This window comes from Choristoneura fumiferana, chromosome 14 (assembly GCF_025370935.1).
Source record: "Choristoneura fumiferana chromosome 14, NRCan_CFum_1, whole genome shotgun sequence".
NCBI lineage: Eukaryota > Metazoa > Arthropoda > Insecta > Lepidoptera > Tortricidae > Choristoneura > Choristoneura fumiferana.
In genome coordinates, this window is record NC_133485.1 from 9,477,556 (window position 1) to 9,499,776 (window position 22,221).

The 22,221-nt window shown below is 37.5% G+C and overlaps 2 protein-coding genes across 2 annotated transcripts; one reads left to right on the top strand and one right to left on the bottom strand.

Moving 5' to 3' along the window:
* Nucleotides 1-9,855, bottom strand: Rab2 (RAS oncogene family member Rab2). The gene is made up of 6 exons (XM_074097630.1): nt 9,645-9,855; nt 8,282-8,441; nt 5,948-6,103; nt 5,322-5,502; nt 3,316-3,464; nt 1-1,391 (listed from the first exon to the last, which is right to left on the bottom strand). Exons 1-5 carry the CDS (start codon nt 9,688-9,690, stop codon nt 3,363-3,365), a joined length of 645 nt encoding a protein of 214 aa, XP_073953731.1. The 5' UTR covers nt 9,691-9,855; the 3' UTR covers nt 1-1,391; nt 3,316-3,362.
* A 166-nt stretch (nt 9,856-10,021) lies between these two features.
* On the top strand, nt 10,022-22,096 carry LOC141435078 (uncharacterized). The gene is made up of 8 exons (XM_074097625.1): nt 10,022-11,508; nt 12,394-12,560; nt 13,206-13,346; nt 14,364-14,449; nt 15,527-15,684; nt 16,522-16,800; nt 16,974-17,179; nt 17,557-22,096. Exons 1-7 carry the CDS (start codon nt 10,293-10,295, stop codon nt 17,177-17,179), a joined length of 2,253 nt encoding a protein of 750 aa, XP_073953726.1. The 5' UTR covers nt 10,022-10,292; the 3' UTR covers nt 17,557-22,096.
* The last annotated feature ends 125 nt before the right edge of the window (nt 22,097-22,221 follow it).

Below are 22,221 nucleotides of genomic sequence, written 5' to 3' on the forward strand. Positions count from 1 at the left end.
TTTGTTTTATAACATTTACTTTCATGAATTACACCTTACAAATGTGTTTCTGCATATTGTAACCTTATAAAATATTACATCATTACAATGTGCTAAACTTAAAATATAACCTATTATGTAATATTTCATGTCTTTCTTACCTTGCAAGCCAGTTATTTTCATTTGATTACACTTTTATCACTCAATGATCAAGTATGATGATGTTGAAAATTTTTATATCAAATATCCTGTTTAGTAAAAATTATTCATCCAATTTGGCAATCATTCAAAGCAAGGCAAAACTAAACATGTTCAAACTGAACATGATAAAAATTTAGTCGCGTTTGATTCTAAAATAATACATTATACACATTACACATAACTAACACAAGATTATTTATTTTACTATTGTACAAAAATGCTTACTTAAACATTGAAGACAAATATTTTGTTTATTTCACTCTATAAATAAATTAGACCTCCAAAACGATGTTCAAACTATACAGCAGACAACGATTTTGTTTACAAAATAAAATACTTGTGTTAAGTATCACAATAAATCAGATGGTATGCAAACCATAACATAAAGAGGAGCTTGGTTAGTGTTATTATTAGTATTGGAAGATGTTTGGTAAATAAGTAAATAAATGCGATGTGTTGTAATGTGAAACTTGACAAATAAAAAGGAATAAAATATACACAGTTTTTGTACACAATAAAATGGTGGTCACAACTTGTAACATTTAAAAACATATTGTGGTCCATTACTATTCGATGGTTAAATTGGGAGGGAGCAGGGTTTAGTGAGAGGGGTACGCAATACTGAAAAAATGAAGGGAGGAATTGTTTAGAGACGAGACGAGTCAATATTGACTCGGTTATAGTCTTATTTATACTAAGTATTATGACCACTCAGCCACAATCTAGTTCGAATACAGCCAGCATTTTTTTTAAGCTTTCGTTTATAAAATATTAGTCCAATGACCGCTACCGAACTAGAGTAGACATGATATTTTGAGACTTTTATTTTATTACAATACTAAATTACTTCTATAAATCGAGTCAACCATTGTGTATCGCCAATAACTATTTACGAAATCCGTAACCCTAGTGAATAGGTTTAATAGTATTGCAAATTTACAAAGACGATTATTTATTATTTGTTAAATTTAGAAAGTTAGCACCCCCGAAATTTTCAACGTAAACCTTTGATTTTTATCATTTAGCACTACCCAGAAACTTGTTTGTTTTACTATTATATATACTAAGTGCCCAAGAGGCATGCTACTTATTGAATTGGATTCAGTGTTCTTGAGACGCAAGCAATTTTGCAGCATTAAAATCAATCTAATACATAAACCGTCTTGCAGTATGTTCCGTACCAATGTTCGTTGCACACAGCTGCGCCATTCCTGCAAACGAGATGAAAACAAAGGTATAAATCTTTAAAACTGATAGATTGGTCCATTCTTAGGGTTCTGCAGTATTTGTCAAAAATAAAAAAAAACTGAAGGCTTAATATAGGAAGAAAAAAAACCTCATTACGAAGAATGTGCCGCTAGAAATCTTGGTAGAAAAAATATATTTAAATTTTAAAATAATTTGCAATTACAATATTATTAGTAATATTATAAATGGCTCGATCAACTTTTTCTCGTCACTCGTTGATATAGTTACGGTCTCCTGAGTCACTCTTTAAACAGTAACTTTAGGATTAAAATTTGCCAAACATGCATTTTTGTGGAAGTTTAAAGCCCCTTCTATAATTGGTCATCTAATAAGCATGTTGTTGTAATAGCATGTTAGTATAATGTGATACATTTCTTCTATCAAACTATACTACTTTTGTCCTCTCACTGACGGGACAGAATAACAACAAGAAATCTAGACAAAGTTGTGCCAAGTCTAAGGTTCCTTACTGCGATTTCTTTATTATTATAGTTAATGTTGTGTGACTTGGCCGTTGACTTGTACCCACTCACGTATAAAGAATGTTGTCTTTTTTTTAAATTTTGGCTTAAGTCTTATCCAGTAAATGTTGAGACTCAATACGCGGACAATATAAAGAAATCGCAGTAAGAAACCTTAGACTTGGCACGACTTTGTCTAGATTTCATTACTTTTTAGAGATAAACAAGCAGCTCCATCGAGGCTTGGCTAGTTTTTTACAGAATGTTTTTGGTGGGATTTCACTTCTTTTTGTAGAAACATGGGCTTATTACTTATTTTCGAATGAAGCGGCCCACCAAGTTGAATATTTTTTGTAAAGGCGGTATGTCGATCTCTAATAGTTTGGTTGAACTCTTCTGTTTTCTAATCAGGGTCACCATTTACTCCAGATCTTCGATTATCCTAGTTTTTATAGTTTTCCCTTTATGTGGCCATTAAACCCTCTAACTCTGTACCAAATTTCAGCTCTCTGAGTTTATAGGAAGTACTAGTTCTATTTTGATGATCATGAGTGAATGAGTGAGTGAGTGTCATAAATGCGAAACTTTGCTTTCGCTTAACTTCGGAACTAAATGACCTACAGACTTGAAATTTTGTAAGTATGTGATTATAGCTTACTGGATGACGAAAATTTCTGCGTTCTGGTCTTATCCAGAGGTTCTCAAATAGGGGCCTGAAAATGCGGCGAAATGGTTCCAGTAAAGGATGGTAAGGCAGTGGTTGCTTCGCGCTCGACTTGGCGGGGGCACTACCGTGCCCCCAGATTGATCCACCCAAATGCGAAAGTTCGTGACTATCTGAAGTAGAGTTATTGTTTCTCGAGCGTATGTATCTAAGAGCAGCGAATTTTTACAATACAATACACTACTACTGTACACCACAAATAGTACAAATAGTAAGCGATACAGAAACAGGTAAACAGAGAGAAAAATTACAAGGTAAGCAATAGGCGGCCTTATCGCTTAAGAGCGATCATTTTAGTAAGTCGCTGCTGTTATATTTATGACAAATTACATGTTCTGACATTATTAACCTTATCAAGTGTAACGAATTTTTTGAAATGTAATGCTGCTCCGTAATACTGAGTACATCGCCCGCTACGATATATCTGATGGCGGCTGTACATTGTATTTTTGGACCGAGGTCCTGGGTTACCTAGCTACGCCATCATCATAAATTCATAATATATTTGAAGTAATCGCCATTTTGTACACCTCCCTGCCAATGCTTTGAGCTTAATTAGACACGCGAAGCCAAGTTCAAGCTAACAGAACTGGCAAGCAGCATCGAGTGTAATTTTACCCGAACCATTTGGAGCCTTATAATACATTGATCTTCTCTTTGGCTTGACCTAGCTAGCCGCTGGCGAATAAAGTGTATAGTGACCTCGTGATGCGGTGTCAGCTCGCTCCTCAGTGTGTGCAGGCCAGCACCTAACAGCAGCCGCCGCCCGCCGCGCCGCCCGCGCCGGCGCCCCCCGCGCCGCCCGCGCCCGCCGCCGTTGAGTGCTGCGGTCCGATCTTGATACCGTTCGCCTGGAACACGACATAGCCCCCGTTAAAACACTTCAGGTAGATCCCGCTATGTTCAATATCGATTTTTGAATCACAGTATCAGAGGTCTTACTGTCTAATTAACACACGTGGAATCACAATTTTTTCCACCACTTCTTTCTCTCACACAGTATGAGACGAGGGTAGAAAGAAGGAGATAGTGAATTCGACGCGATCGCGAACATCAGCGCGTTAGACAATACGGCCTCTGGTCTTTTTTTGATGCTAATAGGTACAAAAATTAGGTAATGAAATTAAAAACAAAACCAACTCATTTAAACCGAAAGCTCATTTTTGAATTTGAGGAATTAAGGGTCGATTACAGCTCATGTTGCACCCGCGATAGCTTTTAAAAGGTAAATAATTCTTAGATTATAAAATATGAGTTTTCTAAATTTGAATGTTACTCAATAGTTAATTAAGTAATCTTTTTCAAAACAATAATGAGGACATAGTATAGTAAATGTTAAACAATTAACAGGCTATTTGTGTTTTTGTTATATGTTATGAGCAATCGCCTCTTGCCTCCCAGTTTTACCGCCCTAAGTCATATTTGTTCTCACCAAAATAGTTGACGCGTATGACGGCAGAATAGTTCACAACCAGAAATTAATGGAAATTAAAAAAAAAACCGGCCAAGAGCGTGTCGGACACGCCCAAAATAGGGTTCCGTAGCCATTACGAAAAAAATAAGTAATATTTTTCTGAGGATTTCGTATTTGATACGGAATCTTCCAAGTTTAGGTATATTTATTATTATTATTTTATACCTTAGGCTGCTATTTACTCATGAACTACTAATCTCAAGCAAACTTACTACCATCCTGGCTAAATCACTTAATCGAAAAATCGTCTGAGCAAACCCGTAATGGTTTTAAAAGACCTATCCATCGATACCCCACACTATAGGGTTGGATGAGAAAAAAAAATCACCCCCACTTTACGTCTATAGGAGGTACCCTATAATTGTTGGCATAGTGTTCATATATATTCGTGCAAAATTACAGCTGTCTAGCATTGATTGATAGTCCCTGAGCAAAGCCGCGGACGGACAGACAGAGACATGGCGAAACTATAAGGGTTCCGTTTTTGACATTTTGGCTCCGGAACCCTAAAAAACAACTACGATATTGTACGCTTTCTGACTCATAGTGATGGACCGTTAGGCACAATCTCCTACCCAAATTGTATAGAAGCTTAGTATAGAAGGCAAACGTTGTCACACTAAATTCTAATTTCATCATTAAAATTACATTTATCTTCACAGTTTGTCGCATAGTATGCATACAATACCTACCACAAAATATTAGTCATCATATTTCTAGATAAGTCTGTCGTCGTGTGTTCATTCTAATTTAACGAATCATCATTAGTTACAAATTGATCCGTTTGTTAAGAAATAATAATGATAGCAAGGCACATACAATTTCCTCATCTAAATTTTTAGTGGTGGCTGGCCAAGCGAAGAAAGGCAAGGCCAAGTCAAAACGAGAAATATCTCAACTTATCTGCATTTTAATTTTCATTTTGTGAAGTTCCCAATCCCATATCTCACTGAATTGATCAGAGGTCATATCGTTCTAGCTCACGGCCGCCACGTGATCTTTTCGCTCTCGTTCTACCCTCATCTTGTTTCTTTTTTGTTTTATTCGTGTTTGCTGTTTATTGTTTTTTTTTTGTTTTGATTTTATTGTGTGTCTTTGTGAATGTGAATAAATGTCTTCTCTCTTTCTTTATACCGTTTGACAAAAAGTAATTATGAATGTGCCGGAAATTCGCCGAAGAACTAGTCGCCGAGTACTAAAGCTGTCATTAACTTGTTTGTTGGTTTGTACTCACTTCATTATTGATATCGAACACACCCTCCTGTATTTTTTCGTATATCTCCTTGGCGGTGTTAATGAAAGCCTCCTCGACATTAGCAGCTGTCTTGGCTGAAGTTTCCATGAAAACGAGCCCGTGCTCGCGCGCGAACGCCTCACCTTCCTCTTTCTTCACTTCGCGCCTTGATTCCAAGTCACTGGTGATGATAACGTTTACAGATTAATTGACAAAAAGAAACCGGCCAAATGCGAGTCTGACTCGCGCACTGAGGGTGACATATAGACTGACATGTAGAGACCTTCATACCCAAGTTTCTAAGACAATGGAGTAGCAGAAGAAGACCTGTACTTATATTGACATAAATCTCAGCTTGATACCTCTACTACAACTCTAATAGACATTAACGCACGGACACCAGTCCTACAAGGGTTCCGTTTTTGCCGACTGAAGCATGGAACCCTAAAATGTTGACAAGTGACGTCATAGTTTAGTATTAACATACAAAATTAACGGGAGAATCGTGTGACAGCTCATAAAAAATATGCAAATTGACTGGTGATGTCAAAATACTTCAAAATAGCCTACTGTTTCCTGTCCATTGCTTTTGTACATATAGTAAACAACACAACAGAATCTCTCACCTCTTGTTCCCGATCAACATAATGACCATGTTAGAGTTGGAATGCTGACGCGCGTCTTCCAGCCACGTGGTGAGGTGGTTGAAAGTGTCACGTCGAGTTATATCGTACACCAACAGCGCCCCCGCTGCCCCTCTATAGTACGAGCGAGTGATCGACCTGGGAATAATGGTGTAATTAGTTACCGATGGAAGGACGTAGTTGAGGAACTTAGCTCTTTGAATGTCGAAAACTTGCAGGATAGATCAAAACTGGCACTCTATTGTTCCCAGTTAGTTTGTTGAGCCACTAACTACACTACTGCTAGTTTTCTAAGATTTGTAACTAGTTTAGACATAGATAAGGTATTTATATCGTAAAGTTTGAATTAGGGTGGGGAATGGACGCTGCTATCGAAAATAGCATTGATGTAGTGTAGAAGTATGGGTCTCAATTTCAACTCAATTTTCTCCCAAACCAAAAATTTTACCCAGTATGTTTTGTTTTCTTATGTTTTTATAGAAGACAAGTAGTTCACGTTAGGTTTGTTTAACATAAGTTCCGAAAAATGTAGTTTAAGTATAGTTTTCCATTTATAAAAATATAAATGTGCCGTAGTGGCCTAGTGGTTTGACCTATCGCCTCTCAAGCAGAGGATCGTGGTTTCAAACCCTGGCTCGTACCTCTTGAGTTTTTCGAAATTCATGTGCAGAATTACATTTGAAATTTACCACGAGCTTTGCGGTCAAGGAAAACATCGTGAGGAAACCTGCATAAATCTGCGAAGCAATTCAATGGTGCGTGTGAAGTTCCCAATTCGCACTGGGCCCGCGTGGGAACTATGGCCCAAGCCCTCTTGTTCTGAGAGGAGGCCTGTGCCCAGCAGCGGGACGTATATAGGCTGGAATGGAAATTAAAAATTTGGGAAACGTGAGTTGGGAAGAGGCAGAGAACAGTAGAAGTGACTATAAAAAATTCCAAAATATGTATTAATGCTGCTATGTTATAATATATCTAAATATCAATTGAGTGACATTAAACTTCACTGTCTTTTAATAAGGGCACCACAGATTGAAGCTAATAACAGTTTATTTTAGGACTAGAGCCATTAATTATATTGCAATATAACCAATCAAATGCAATTACTTTAGTGGCTCTAAAAAGTTAAATAAACAAAAAATGTGATGACCTTAAGCCTGAAATTGAGTAAAGCATGAACAATTATCTAGGTTATGAACAAGGTCACAATGTATTATTATTTGATTTGAACTGATGCAGAAAGTAGGTAATAAAAGATTAATTTAATGAACATAAACAAAAGATTCTGATTCTGTGTCATGCCAATAAACTATTATCTATTTTGTATAAATAAGTAGTGTTTTCAATTGTTCTCTTCACAGAATCAACCTGAGCATCCTAATCTAATACATTGCTCTATTGTTATCACAAGACAATACGACTTCTTTGTCTTTTTATTACTTAAATCTTAGTAGACAAAGCATTTTCTTTCTGCATATAAAGGGCCTATGCATAAATTTCTGTAAAACTATATTTTTTTTATTTACAAACAAAAACCATCATATTTTCAAGCTAGCAAGAAAAAAATGAGATCCTTTATTTTTCCAAGCAATTGTTGACATGCTTCTAGAATTAGCATTTTGCCCGCAGCTTCACTCTCGCAGAATTAGTATGTAGTTTAAACTTTTTTGATCCCACAGGAACCATACATTATTTTGGGATAAAAAGTAACCTATATATATGTTAATCCAGGGACGATGCCAAATTTCATGCAAATCCGTTCCGTAGTTTTTGTGTGAAAGAGTAACAAACATCCATCCAACCAAACTTTTGCATTTATAAATATTAGTGAGATTGATACAATTGGGATGTCCCAATTTTTGACAACATATAATAAATCGAAAACCATTTGGAGAAATAGGCTTTGTGAAGCGTTTTCAGAAATCAGATTCCAAAAATGTGATTAACAGAATTAAATAAACAAAATTTAAGTAATGACCCTCATTAGGCAGTTATAAAGCAGGTCTACACTCTTAAGCAAATTGACAGTTTGAAATGTTGCTGTCCTGCTTATAATAGCAAAGAGTGACAAAGATAGAACTTTAATCACATGATGCGCACCCGGCCTTAAACAGTTGTCATTTATCGTAAAGTCCGAAATGTATATGAGTATTTCCAATGTGTTTTTACAAATTAAATTATTAAATTACTATGTTACAAGTTAATACAAAAGAATTTAAATATCAGATTTTAATAAAAAAATATCTATAGTGCATCTCAATTATTTCATGAAAAATACACATAGTAAGTTATTTTTAACAAGAAAAATTTATTAGCTACCTGAAGGCCTCCTGTCCAGCAGTATCCCAGATCTGCAGTTTGATCTGCTTCCCGTCGATAGTGATCATGCGCGCACCAAACTCTACCCCGATGGTCAGGTCATGCACTGGCTGGAATCGCTTATCCGTGAACTGGAGCAACAGGCATGACTTGCCTACACCTGATTGTAGATATGAGAGAAGATAAATGTATAGTGGAGGGTTGGTACATTTCTAACAGTAGTGTGGCACTGGTGCTGGCTGATAATCAGTTCTAGGGTGTTTTAGTGCTTCAGCATTATGCTTAGCCAGTGTCCAATTCGCAACCGCAATGACACTATCCTTTGTGTTGTATATGTGATAATAATGGTTGTCTCGTTTAGAATAAATGTATTTACTTTCTTTCTTCAAAATCTTGATTCACAAATCTTACACACATACAATGACTGTGAGGTGTTACATCAGAAGACATTTCTGACTCACAAGTAGGTACCTCACTCTCCGTTGCCTAACAAAAATGTTCACTTCACACTACTGAGGCCTACTCTATATTACTATGAGCTTTAGCTGGTAAATTGAGATTTAATAAATTGGTTCCGTAAATGGTCATATTCCGATCGGTCACGCATAAATAACACCACTGCATGGTGTCAGACCAATAAACAACACAGAAAGTTATGCTTCTTAATTAGTTCAGGTATGTTATCTATTGTGAATATTTCTCGAATATTAAAATTACCAGTAGATACAATAAAAATTATGTTTGATGTTTATTGGTCTCAGTTAAAGAGCACACAGGTGTTAAGTGAGTCACAGTAAATTACTTCTTCACTGCACTGAAGCATAGTGACGGAAATCTTTTGTGTTGGTGTCAAAATTTCTGAACAATGCACCTAACCTTATATTCACAAATTAGTTTCACTTTCTACTTTTACTCTCAAGTGTTAATTTACACATGCATTCAGCTTACACACTGGTAATGAAATACATCACTTTCGTTTATTTACGTTACATAATTAAAGTAATGTTACGCGTTCTAAACACTCAGCAGAATAACAAACAAAGAAAGTCCTTGACACATAGCATCATCCCTGCTTTGCTGCCACTAATAACGTGTTTACCCCATGATTATCAGTCACAACGCACTGAGAGATACGCAGCTGAATATTAACGCGCTGAAACGAGCGTGGGCGGAAGACTAGAGGTAATATAGGTAGATAACAATCATACAGGAACCCCTCTCACTGAAAATAATATATTCATTCACTAAATGTACTCTCACGACCAAGAGAACCGCGTTTCGCCACTAACATATTTGCATTCATGATTATGCGCCTTAAACAAAAAAATAGAATAGATGGAATATCAGGAAATAAAATCAATACCTGTGTCGCCAATGATGATGTATTTAAACAAGTAAGCGTATGCCATTTTTAGCTACTGTTATTCAGATCTTAATTATTTATGAACACTAAAAAAGCAGACCGTGGTTTTTAGCACAATTGTTGATAAATGAGACGCAATTTTAAGATATTTCACAGCTGGTTGAAGTAACTTGTCATTGTGGAAAAACTGAAAACTGACTGACTGACTTGACAGAATAATTGAACGAAAGAGTGAAATGAGTGAATGAAATTTGAGGCGTTTTTCTCCAACTATAACCACAAGCAGCATATGAATTCCACATGAATTCAACTAAATTGAAATCGAACTCCACTCGATCGAACTCCCACATTAAATCGACTACGCGTTCATTCATTCTTTTTATCTTTTTGTAGCAGCACTATTTTGAAGGCGAGTCTGTCCTGTCTGTTGAATTAAATGTCACTTTGGTTGGGTTTTGTTATTAATCAAAAGCTAAATACTTCTCACGCTTCCCTTGTGGTATTTAAATAATTAATCACTGTTATGAAATTATTCTACATTACATCAACTTAGTGTTCACATGGTTTTGTTCTTAGGCCAACTTTCTGTTGGTAACCTTAAAGTTAATTAATGTTTACAATGCCGACGAATTTCGTCACATCGTAGACATGGAGTCCCTGGAAGACGGAGCATGCATAAGAAATCCTTTTAAACTGAACTGTGATAGTGACAATAGTAAGAATTTCAAAGGAGTGCCCAAACAACGAGGTTTGAACGAGAATGTTGAGAATGTGTTCTGTACGTCGGATGCGGGAGACACCAACTACGTAACTTCCAATGATTCCCAGGCGAGGTATTCCAACTGTTCATCGAGTGTGGAGGCTGGACCATCTAGTAAACTCGCTAGCAGTGGTGAGGCGAGTTCCAATAAAAATATAAATATTGCAAATCAACCATCTATTGTCAGAGTAAATAACAGTTACCTTGAAACTGCGAGTTGCAGCAAGGCTGACTGTGGCACGCGCGACAATGGCATCGCGGGCGCGCCGGACCTGCAGACCTGCCAGAGGCACAAGGTATGTCAAGAGAAAGCTGGAAACAACTACAATTTAAACTTCCCATCCACAAGTACAAGTAGGATTTGTGATAACTTCAATGACAACATAAACTCGAGGGAAAACCGAAAGAGGCCTTCCAGTTTAAAGTTGAACAGGCCAAACTTAGATGCAGATGTTAGCTCAAGTGACACTGACAATGATGACTACTCATTGGGTTCGGAAGATGGCTGTATTTACACTTACAGAGGTGGAGAGCATCTGGCAGATTTACCGAGTTCATTCTTCAGTCTTGACATGGGACTTCCTTTGGACAGGCATTTGCCTATACCACCCATCTATCAACAGCCAGTGGCAGCGAATGCACGAGAACATGGTTCTAGGGCTTCAAGCCCTGATATGGACTTTTTAGAAATGGACTTTGATCCGGGACCATCCTGTGAAGTTGATACAGGTGATGAATCAACACCAGATGCTGATTTAGATGTGGCCCTCAATTTGCCTGAAGAAAAAGAACCGGTCCTCAGAGAACCAACACCTGAAATTGCTCCTCCTAGAAATGTGGAACCTAGTAGGCCTGTTAGTTCAACATCCCGCTGCCCCGAGCCTTCAAATGCCTTCAACATGCCTTCTACTAGCCGAAGCGTAACACAACATGTGAAAGAAGATTCTGGAAATAATTATACTTTTGGGCCTTACATTACACATGTGAATGCGAAAGGGGAACAGCTTAGAGTTCGTAGGACGATGGCAAGAGGGCCAAGCATACAACCGGTCAGTCTGCATCTGTCTAACGGAGACTTGATTTCTCAGAGGGAAATGTTGCACCGTAAGTATTTTTTCCATTCCTCGTAACAGCTTTTGTGATTGACTATTCATTACCGAGGTACATATCAATTAACTACACTATTTTACTTTGCTGTCTGCTACTTGCTTGCTTTTTGTAGCAGAGAAGAAAGATTTCTTTTTTCCTTTTCTTATTTTTGTTGAGGCTTCAAAGACTCCAGGTGATCATGTCAGCCTCATGGGTGCGAGAAGCAAATAAATGTGTAGTTCTTTGTAATATGGCTTCTAATTAACAGTTGACATAGTCATTTTAATTACAAATATACTCAAGTCTTAATGATTTCTCAATTAAGTCCATTGCAATGTCATTAACCTATGATAATAATCAACAAACACAATTTATTTAGGTACTTACTGGGTTTTCTTAAACAATTTTAAACTAGTTGTCTGCCATCATGAATATGTATAAATTAAATCATTCTACTTTCAGCTGTTTACATTTGCTTTATTTTTCAATTTTCATTTCATGTGTCATGAAAAAGGTTAAGATCCTATTTTGATAATATATATATTTTCGCACGCACGCACGCACGCACGTGTTCCCTTTAAGTAAAATGAGCTAACTACAGGATGTAAATAATTTATTGAATCAAGCGTTAGGAGATCCATATCAATAAATTAAAACAATTACATCCCTAACCTGCGATCTTATGATAGTTATGTCTATGCAACAACTGTGAATTCAGGCATCTCCACCACTTCCACACTGTATGAAGACACACAAATCACACAAACCCAACTATCATCACCACAACACTACACATAAGCTATGTCTGCTATGGCATACACAGTGAAATTTTTCAATGTGTTCTCGAGATGGTAATTTCTGAATCTCATTACTAATTCCCAAACTTACAAATTTTCACAGACAACGAGGAATATAATGAGGAAGAGGCTGGTCCACTTGCTCATCAGATCAACCAAGGTGAAGGTCCAGCCAATGTCTCCGCTGTCTTGTTCCACATGACCATGGCAAAGAAGCTGATGGTTGAGAAAAATAGATTGAATGCTGAAGAACAAGAAGCCACTTCTACGGTAAGCATCCGAAACCCTTGATAGGTTTGATCATGACATTGCAACATTTTTTTCTAATAGTACAGTCACCAGCATTAATATCTGCCACAGCGGAGCATGCAAAAATATCTGACACATCCTTCCGGCCCTAGAAATAGAATCGTATCAGATATTTATGCACAATTGTTGTGTCAGATATTGGTGCTGGTGACTGTACAGGTTGATTCACAAGAACTGGCACGAATGGATTGAATGACTGAATAGAAGTATCTGTGTGTTACCTATTTGAATACACTTCACACAAATGTGAAAATGTCATGCATCTGTCATTTTTCTACAAAAATGTCTAAGTGATATTTATTTAGTTCAATACATTTGTGCCAGCTCTTGTGAATCAACCTGTAGTAACAATTGAAAAGAGTCATTTGACGTAAAAATATTAGACATAGGTTTAGAAAAACCAAGAGGCTACACTACCTCGTTTTTCCTTGATCTATATAGAATTTACTTACATCTGCACTGTAGATTGTTGATTGAGTCTGGTGTTACTTTGCTAGGGTCCATATCAATGAACTTCAATATTTATACCTTGCATCTTAAATAGTGGAGAATCAAGATAAAAATATTGTTGTTCTTGGATATAGATAATTTTATTTTCGCTTACAGTCGAGCGAGGGTTCCTCGGGCTGCACGGGCGTGGCGGAGCCCCCGTGCAGCATGGTTTGGTCGGAGCACGAGGCCTGCGAGCGCCAGGTGACGCAGATAGGCGTCTCGGCTTGCGGGGCCACAGCTGTGGTCAATGTATTTGTAAGTTCTTTTATTTTAAGTTTTCCTTAGATAAATGCAGTGTCCGCGCCGCGCCGCACCGCTCCGCCTCCGCCGTTAGTGTGTTACTAGCTTTAGAGCAACCGCTCCTCTTGCTCTACCTCAGGGCCGGCGCTGCGTGTATTCAATAACCGGCTATCCTGTGTATTCCTTATTTTACACTTATTTTTCCTTATTTTTCCCTTGAGGTGGATAATTTTTCGAAAACTGTAAGCAATTTCGCACTACTCTGTAAAAGTTTAGGGCGTGTGCACACAGCCACAGAATAAGTAATAGTACAAGTAACACAGCGTATTTTTAGGAACAGGAGTCTGGGAGTATTATAATATGTAATTCGCTGGGTGCGAAGTACTAGGTGGGGGTAATGAAATCTATCGCAGCGCTCAAAGTGGCCAAAAGTAGAAATAGTGTAGGCTCGGTCATCTGTCATACAAAATGAGTTCACGACCTTTTGTCCACCCTAATCACGGTATCACGGTAATTTTGTATTATAAATTAATACGTAATAGGTTTGATTTTTGTCACAATGTCGCGATGAAATTTCAAAACGTCAGAGCCTCAGAGTCAACAAAGTTGCGGACGCTAGGTAGCGCTGAGCCAATAATAAATATCACGGCACACTTGACACCAATTGATCTCATCATCATCATCATAATGTCAGCCGAAAGACGTCTACTGCTGGACATAGGCCTCCCCCAAGGCTCTCCACTCAGACCGGTCTTGTGCTTTCCGCATCCACCGCGATCCCGCGATCTTAACCAAGTCGTCGCTCCATCTTGTTGGAGGCCTACAGACAGCTCGTCTCCCGGTCCGCGGACGCCATTCGAGAACCTTCTGACCCCATCGGCCATCAGTCCTGCGAGCAATGTGCCCGCCCACTGTTCTAATAGTCGAGTGACACGAATCTCACTCAATTTTTTGTTAAATCTCTTTTTATAAGCTTCAACGACACGTTAATGTGTTATCTAATTTTGCTTCATTACAAATTTTCTTTTTCAGATTGCATTAGGTGTGCCAGTAAACATAGAAAAAATAAACACAGCTGTCGGTACAAGGCAAAGGGCAAACAATGCCCCAATACCCAGGTAAATGTTTCATCTGAATAATATTTGTAACGATCGTTTTACAGCTAAAAGTGATAAACACACTAAACACACTAAGAACAATAGTAGATTGTACAACAAGAGCATAAAACGAGCCATTTTAGCCAAGACGTTCATATAGCCACTCGAGCCGGTACGGCGAGGGTTGATAGACACGTCGAGGGAAAAATGGGTTTAATGCTCGAGTTTTACACTGCTTTTCACTTCGATGGCGAGGAAATGAAATAGCAACATTGGAAACAATTATTCATTTACTATGTACCTTTTATTGTACGCATTACTATTACAATTATATTTTTTTGGTTTTATGATCTATTTTGATTGATTTGATTGATTTTTAGTTTTATATAAATTAAGAATTATTTAAAAAATATGTAGAAACTTCTTTGTTTGTGGCTGTTTACACCTGATTGCCTTGGTCTTAGACGAAGATTTTTCTTTATGCACTAGAGCATAAAAAGTCGTTTTATGTCGCCTTGATCCAGCATAAATATGAACTTTACGAGCATGAGAGTACACGCGTCAATGTGTGCGTAAGATACACAGGGCTGACTATCGCAAAACCCTAGTACTATTAAGTAGTACCAATGACATTTAAAGGTACTTATATGTAGGTATGGCTTAGATATGTGCAAATAAATGTAATCGTTAATCTTACCTATATAATTAAACCTACTTAAAATGTGTCTGCCTGTGTATTTAAGCATTATTATTTTCAATTAGGTACAATAGATATGAAGACTACAAACTTAAACGAATTATTAATATTTCATGTATTAATCGTAATAATTTCAGAAATCATTATTTATTTATAAAGGAAGTAGGTAGGGTAGGTACCTTTATCATTTCGCAAAATAACTGCTCCCAAACTTAGTGCCGTGCGGCCGACATACATCGCGTTGCGCACCCTACTACTTTCCTGCGGTTTGCAATCTGCGCTTGAGGGGTGGGGTAATTCGAATCGGTGCGGGGTGGAGCGTGGCCATTCTCACACATTCCTCGCAACACATCTTCGCACATCTCTGGTGGAAACAGCCTGAACTAGAAATTTGTCCGCAGGTATTTATTATCGCGCGCTGTAGCGGGCTGTACAGCCGCAGACCTCGTGAACGGGATCCAGAAAGCATCCGAGGGTCTCGTTGCCGCTCGGTTCTTTCCGATGTATCCCGAACGAGCTGTGTCTTTGTCTCATTGGCTGGCCGATTGGATATCAGTTGGTTAGTAATCATTATCCTTCCTACTTAATATTATAAATGAAAGAAAGAAAGAAAATAATTTATTTATAACAGCAGTGACACACATTAAACACGTTAGGAAAAATAACAATAAGAAGTGTTGCCGCTATAAAAAGGCTATAAATGCGAAAGTTTGTGAATATATTTGTGTGTATGTTTGTTACTTCTTGACGTTTAAGCGGCTGGACGGATTTGGATGAAATTTGACGCGTAGATAGCTGAACTTCTGGAATAAAGCATAGGCTACTTTTTATCCCGATAGTGCCACAATTCAACAATATATCGTTATCATCATCATCATAGCAGCCATAGGACGTCCACATAGACCTCCAGTTGCCTCAGTTGGAAGCGGCTTGCATCCACCGTGAACCCGCGACTTTAACCAGGTCATCCGTCCATCTCGTTGGTGGACGTCCTACCAATCGATCCGCGGTCTCCATTCGAGAACAACAATCATAAATAATATATAAAAATATATAAAACTGACTAGTTGTTGCCCGCGCCTCCTTCCGCGTAGAGTATGAAAAATAGTCCTATTCTCAGACCTATCGAATATACCTACAGAAAAAGAGGAGTCAGAAACAGTCAGGAGTGGTCAGAAACAATGTGAATTTTATATTATTAGAAGATATAGTAGCAGGGTACGGCCAAGGAAACAGAATCAAATACCAGGGTGGAAGTGGAACCTATTTGTGCTACTAATGTGATATTGACATCTCATAAATTGGCCAAAGAAATCATAGCGATATTGAATAATGAAAAGGTTCCACCCTGGCATGTGATTCAATTTCCTTGATAAATAAAATAAAAACTTTCCAGGCGCCGTTCCAATTTTGACAATGAACTTGCAAGTCGGCTGCGAAGGCGACATGCCGGACGCGTGGCACCACCAAATGGTATTCGGCGTGTCCCCCCGCGGCATATTCCTCAGCAACCCCGTGGAGTGTATACGGGAATGCGCGCTCTGGCCGAAGCTGACGTCGCCGTCAGTGCTGCTCGTCAGAACTAAGGACGTGCTCGTCAGATTCACGCCAGAAACTGATCTGACGCCGCTCATGGCTGTGCCGGATAGAAGATTCAACACGTTTAATGTTTTAGGTGAGTGGTTCATAAAGTAAAATATCCCTAAATTAAATTTTTGATAAAGTATGTTGCTTTTCTCTTACAAGATGAATGCTGAAGCTGTGGTGAAGAACTTCACCACAATATTTTACGTAATAAACAGTCCTAGATTGAGTTACACGTTATTAAGCCGTGCTAAAATATTACAGGTCAGGTTGTAAACGCGATTCGAGAATGGCGCGCCACGGGTTGGTCTTCGCAAGGGATCCGAACCCGGTACATCAAATTACCAGCCGCTTACCAGGCCGGAGTCACTGTGGCCGCGCTCACGGGCACCGATGCCCATAAGAGGCTGATGCACGCCGCACAACTGCCCATTGTAGCGCCACATGTTGAGAAGTTTGGTGTTGGATAGGTGAGTTTAATAAATAAAATCATCTCGTGATTTGGTGGCAAAAACATTAACTTACAAAAACAAAGGTGAAAAAAAGAGTATTTTGGCGGGAATAGAAAAAAAAACTATTATATACGATTTACATCTAAAACGAGTGGTTTTTAATTAAAATAAGTGTGTGGCATTATTTCCTTAAATTTATTTGAGAAAAGCACTATACTAGTCTCGAACGCGAACAGGGATTGTGGCTTCGTTAACACTCGGCCATCTATAACTACTTGGCCGGCAAATCCGGTAATCCCTTATTTCTCGGCCTCTGCAGTAATGTAAAGATGTAAAATAAAAACTTTTTTGTAAAGTCTACCTCTACTAATAATGTTGGTTGTCATTGTTGACAGGTCTACACGCAACATCTATATTGCAGCAGGAGTGTGGTGTCGCTTTTAAGTTGAAATCAAAACAATTGTAAGGCAAAGATCTTAGAAGGAAAGGGGGCTTATAATGGTAAACCCAATATTTGTGCTTGAACTCTCACTAAACTTTGAATCTGACTAAAGTTATGCGTTTTCGTCAATCTTCGTGTTTCCTCCAGCAATGCAATATTTCTTGCCTAATAAAGACTTAATAAACTATATACAGTTACTTCGGTCACTCGCGACCTTCCGATAGCTTACGCTTATGCAACAATTGTGCGATTTATATCAACGGGGCCCAAACACCCTTATTATTCGCCTCTGTGGTTGTTGCCCAGAATGTACCGGCCCAAACGCTACCCCAACCCCTTAAGGCCCTGTGCTTGGGGGGTTTCTTAACGCTCGAGCACACGAGATAATCCGACTCGCATCCTGTGGATGGTTTATTAGTAACAACAACCCCCAAAAGTTTTTTTAGATTCGCGTATTATTTTATTTTGGGACGCTCCTTGGTATCGTCGGGCATGAATTTGTTTAACACTGATTTGAAAACGAAAATTGCCGAAGTGTATAAGTTTAGTCAGCATTCTTTAATAGGGTAACCCAGTTTCAGAATTTCTCATCAAAATCTATTTGAAGAGTAACAATGTTTACATACAACACTTGCGACGTATTAGGGTGATTCCACATTTGTATTATTTTAGCGTATCGTATCTCCGTCGCGTAGCACCGAGTAGAGTGATCGTTAGTTTGTTGGAATGCTTAAATCAGATCAGTGTTGCATTATCGCGTATGTATTCGCGTCCAACATGACCAGTAGGGTTACGAGATACATAGGTACCATCAGCCAAATTTGTGGTCCACCACCCTAATTGATTTATCGTTTGCATGTCAGGAAACAATAATATCGGTAAGGCTATCGCTAAGGTAAGCTAAAGTTCGACTTTAGCTATATTAATTATATAGGATAGGAAGTTTACAACTTATAGTAGACGGCACCGAAGTAGTACATAAAATCATATTCTCTCTCGTTCGTTGAAGACAAATGTGAGCGAGAAAGTAATATGATTTAGGGTTGTACTTTCGTGTCGTTTACCATTTGGCTGACCGTACGATATGCTAAAATGATACAAGTATGGACCCCCCTTAGCTGATGTGGGCTTCTAACGTTTGATATTAATGTAATACTAGTTAGCATGTACCTTTATTATATTATTTGTATTAATAGCAATCAAAATTATATCATGTATAGTGATATTAAACTGACTAGTTTACTTTTTTAATTGACGCTCTTAGAGACGTGGATTAGCAGGAATTACACGTACTAAGGACGCTGTTGACGCCAGTTTCATTTTTTAATATTTTTTAATGTACGTATGTTGAGCAACGCCATCTAACGAGCGCTGCTAAGATTAAAATTCCCGCGCGCCGCCCGCGCGAAAAACATTAAGTCAAAACTGTTTCCCTTATTTCTAAAAATTGAATGCACGAGCTGTTTCCTTCTCCTATCCCATTCCCTCACAACCTCAGCGTATACGCGCGAAAGAGATGACTATCTACGCCCTCAATCGGAAGTGGCCGAAATCCTTTGGATCGGGAAGACGAAGGAAGATGGCGCTTTGACAACAGACAGTCGCAAATATCCTTCGCTGCGCGTGCCATCGCCGCCGGCGTCGCTTCGCCAAAATTAGTGAAAATTGACATTATTCTGGTAATCGAGAGCTCTCGCAACACGAATTGTGCATGTACAGTGAATTGTGTATTGAAGAAGTGGAATGGTCCAGCCTAAGGGACCCAGGACTCCGGACCCAGCCCATCATTCTGCCCTCCTAACCTAATCAAATTATTAGGCACATCTCGTAAAAGGTAAATTTTCCTTATAAACCTACAGTCCACTCAACTCCTTTAAATGCAATAGCAGCTCCAGACGCGTTGCTGTTGATTCTAATTACAAAGTGCGGCCATTACGTCTTCTTGGGTATTTTCTACCTTGTAATTCCTCATATGTTTTGGCAAAGCTTTTTCAGGCCTCTTACCAACCAGGTGTTAGATTATACTACTTAGGTATATTATTTATATTATGTTGCAAATCACATTGTACATAGTATATTGCGATGTAGCCAGGACCAAAATGGAGCCAAAATGTAATGGAGAAATTCCGGTTTTTAATAAAATATCTAAACTTTGTATTTCTTGCATTGTCTTTGTTACAGTTATAATCCTTAATTTATTTTCTTGGCAATTTTTCGTGCAGCAAGACCGATGGACCAAATTGCAGAAGACCACACGCTTTTGTCAAAAAAACATGTTTTATAACCACCGGTGTATCATTGTCAATTTTCTTGAATGTTACCAATGTGTATTTTAATTATTTAAATGTTAAGCTAAATTTAAACAAGTTCATTTTAATTCATCACAAAACACTAAAAATTTTCGAATGAAAATATGACATTATACTAAGTACCTACGTATATGAAGCAATAAAATCTTGGCTTGGAGGTTACAAACCAACTTAAACGTTTTCTTGACCGACAAGTTTTTTCCCATGAAGTTATTTATTTATTTATTTATAGTTTTTTATTACATAAATATGCTCACAAAACGTGACTAGGGAAGAATCCCTAAATTTGAAATGTGAAAGTTTGTTGGTTTGTTTTATTTAACTTTGCGATGTTCGTATTTAAGTATATAAAATACAGGGTGAAACATTGAACGTGAATCAAAATTAGTATTTCATGCTTCAGACAGACATTGACTTTGTGATTTAAATCACAAAGAATGTATGGAAACCGTAAAACTATTCAGAATATGTATTTGCAACAAATGGATTAACACATTATATTGTCCAGCATTAACCGACCATGAAACACTAACTTTGAGTCACGTTCAATGTTTCATCCTATATAAAAAAAGTTGCCACTCTCGAATCTTGCAAGTCGCATTACTTGAAATTTGGTATGATAATGCAATGTACAGCCAACAAAAAATCATGCTAAGTAGTTAACACTATTTACAAGGTTTATAATACAGTTTAAAATTTATTCACACTAGTCGAGCTTCTTATTATATAATTACACAACATTTCCGGCGAATGAACCGCGTCGCTATTGTGGCATAACTTCCATCAACCATGTTCTTGGTTATTCAAGTTTGAGATCGATGATCCATTCTTAAATAATTCACTCTATAATATAATAATCAATCACTCATCTTTTTATAATCGATATATTACTACATTTTGTGACACATTTTTTCGACGGGATATTGACAGCTGATTGTCTTTGATGATACGATGGAGTTACATGCATCATTATCACGGGTAGACTGATCAAAGGTTATTGCGATCAATATCCCGTAGAAAAATATCGCTACTACTTTTAGAAAAGCTCGCCCCCAACACCGACAATTTTCCTGAGCGAGCGAACATTATTTAACTTTTAAATTTTAAAGGGTCACTTTTGTTGACGTTATTGATTTGAGGATACAAGATTTTTTTCAGAGTACCTAGGCAGTGACGGTTTAATGTAGGTATTTAATAATTTCGTTCTGTTTTCGTTTTGTGTATTCTAAGTTTCGATTACGCTCAAAAGTTTCTTTACATTATGTAAAATAATATAAGTAGCACGTAACTATGTATCATCAATAGAAGTTTTTGGCTAAATTTTATTAGCCACACTCTTGTAAGGTGTAAATATAATAAGACATTGAAATATGCATTAGGGCAATTGGTGCTTACTAGTCAAAATTATATTAGCACATGTTATACCTGACCAGTTGACACGAGACTTCTGTAACCACCTTTTATTGCACAGATAATTATTCATTATCCAATAACACAAAGCGTGCCTATCCAATATGTTTATTTAAATTATTATCTTAGTCATAGATTTGTCATTGTTGGGATGTTTTGAGACCTGTTGCTTTTTTTGTACCTGCAAAAGCGTTTAAGGTTAATAAAGTTACGTTATTGTATACAGCGTGCGTTTACGTATAGATATACTTGCTCAAAAATAGCGTGAAGCTTCCTACGTCTTTGCGCATAAAGGACCTGCTAGTATTCATGACCATGCTTTTTTGTGCTCGTCATTTAATATACAAGTATGCTTTTTGACGTGCTATTATTGAGCAAGTGTATTATAACTTTAATAAATGATGCGGTACCCTAACTATAATTGACCAGTTTTGTAAGTTTTGGTTGGTTTGTATCATAGCTGGGATTTCCTAAAAATAATTAAAACCTTCACAATCGGTTTACTAGAGTTAACCTTAAAAAAGATCGATGGATATTATAGTTAAAATTATAATATTTAAGGGACAGGTAAATTATAGTTAGGATCCGAAAAGGAAATTTTTCTTTTGATTAAATTAGGATATCTTAGGTGGCATAAAACTATAATATCTGTTAAGTTATTGTATTGTACTTGTAAAACAGAGGCAGTAATACTGCGCCTGACAACATTGATACGATGTAAAAGCAATGTTACGTACCTATAACATTATATTTTTGGAATATAATATGATAGAATATTGTAGTTTTATTTTTTAGCATAGGTACCTTTAGTTACACTACTTTTAATATATTTTAGGGCCTGTCAACGCGCGTTTGTATCGACACAAACTACAAACGCAATAGGCACGTGAGTTGTATAA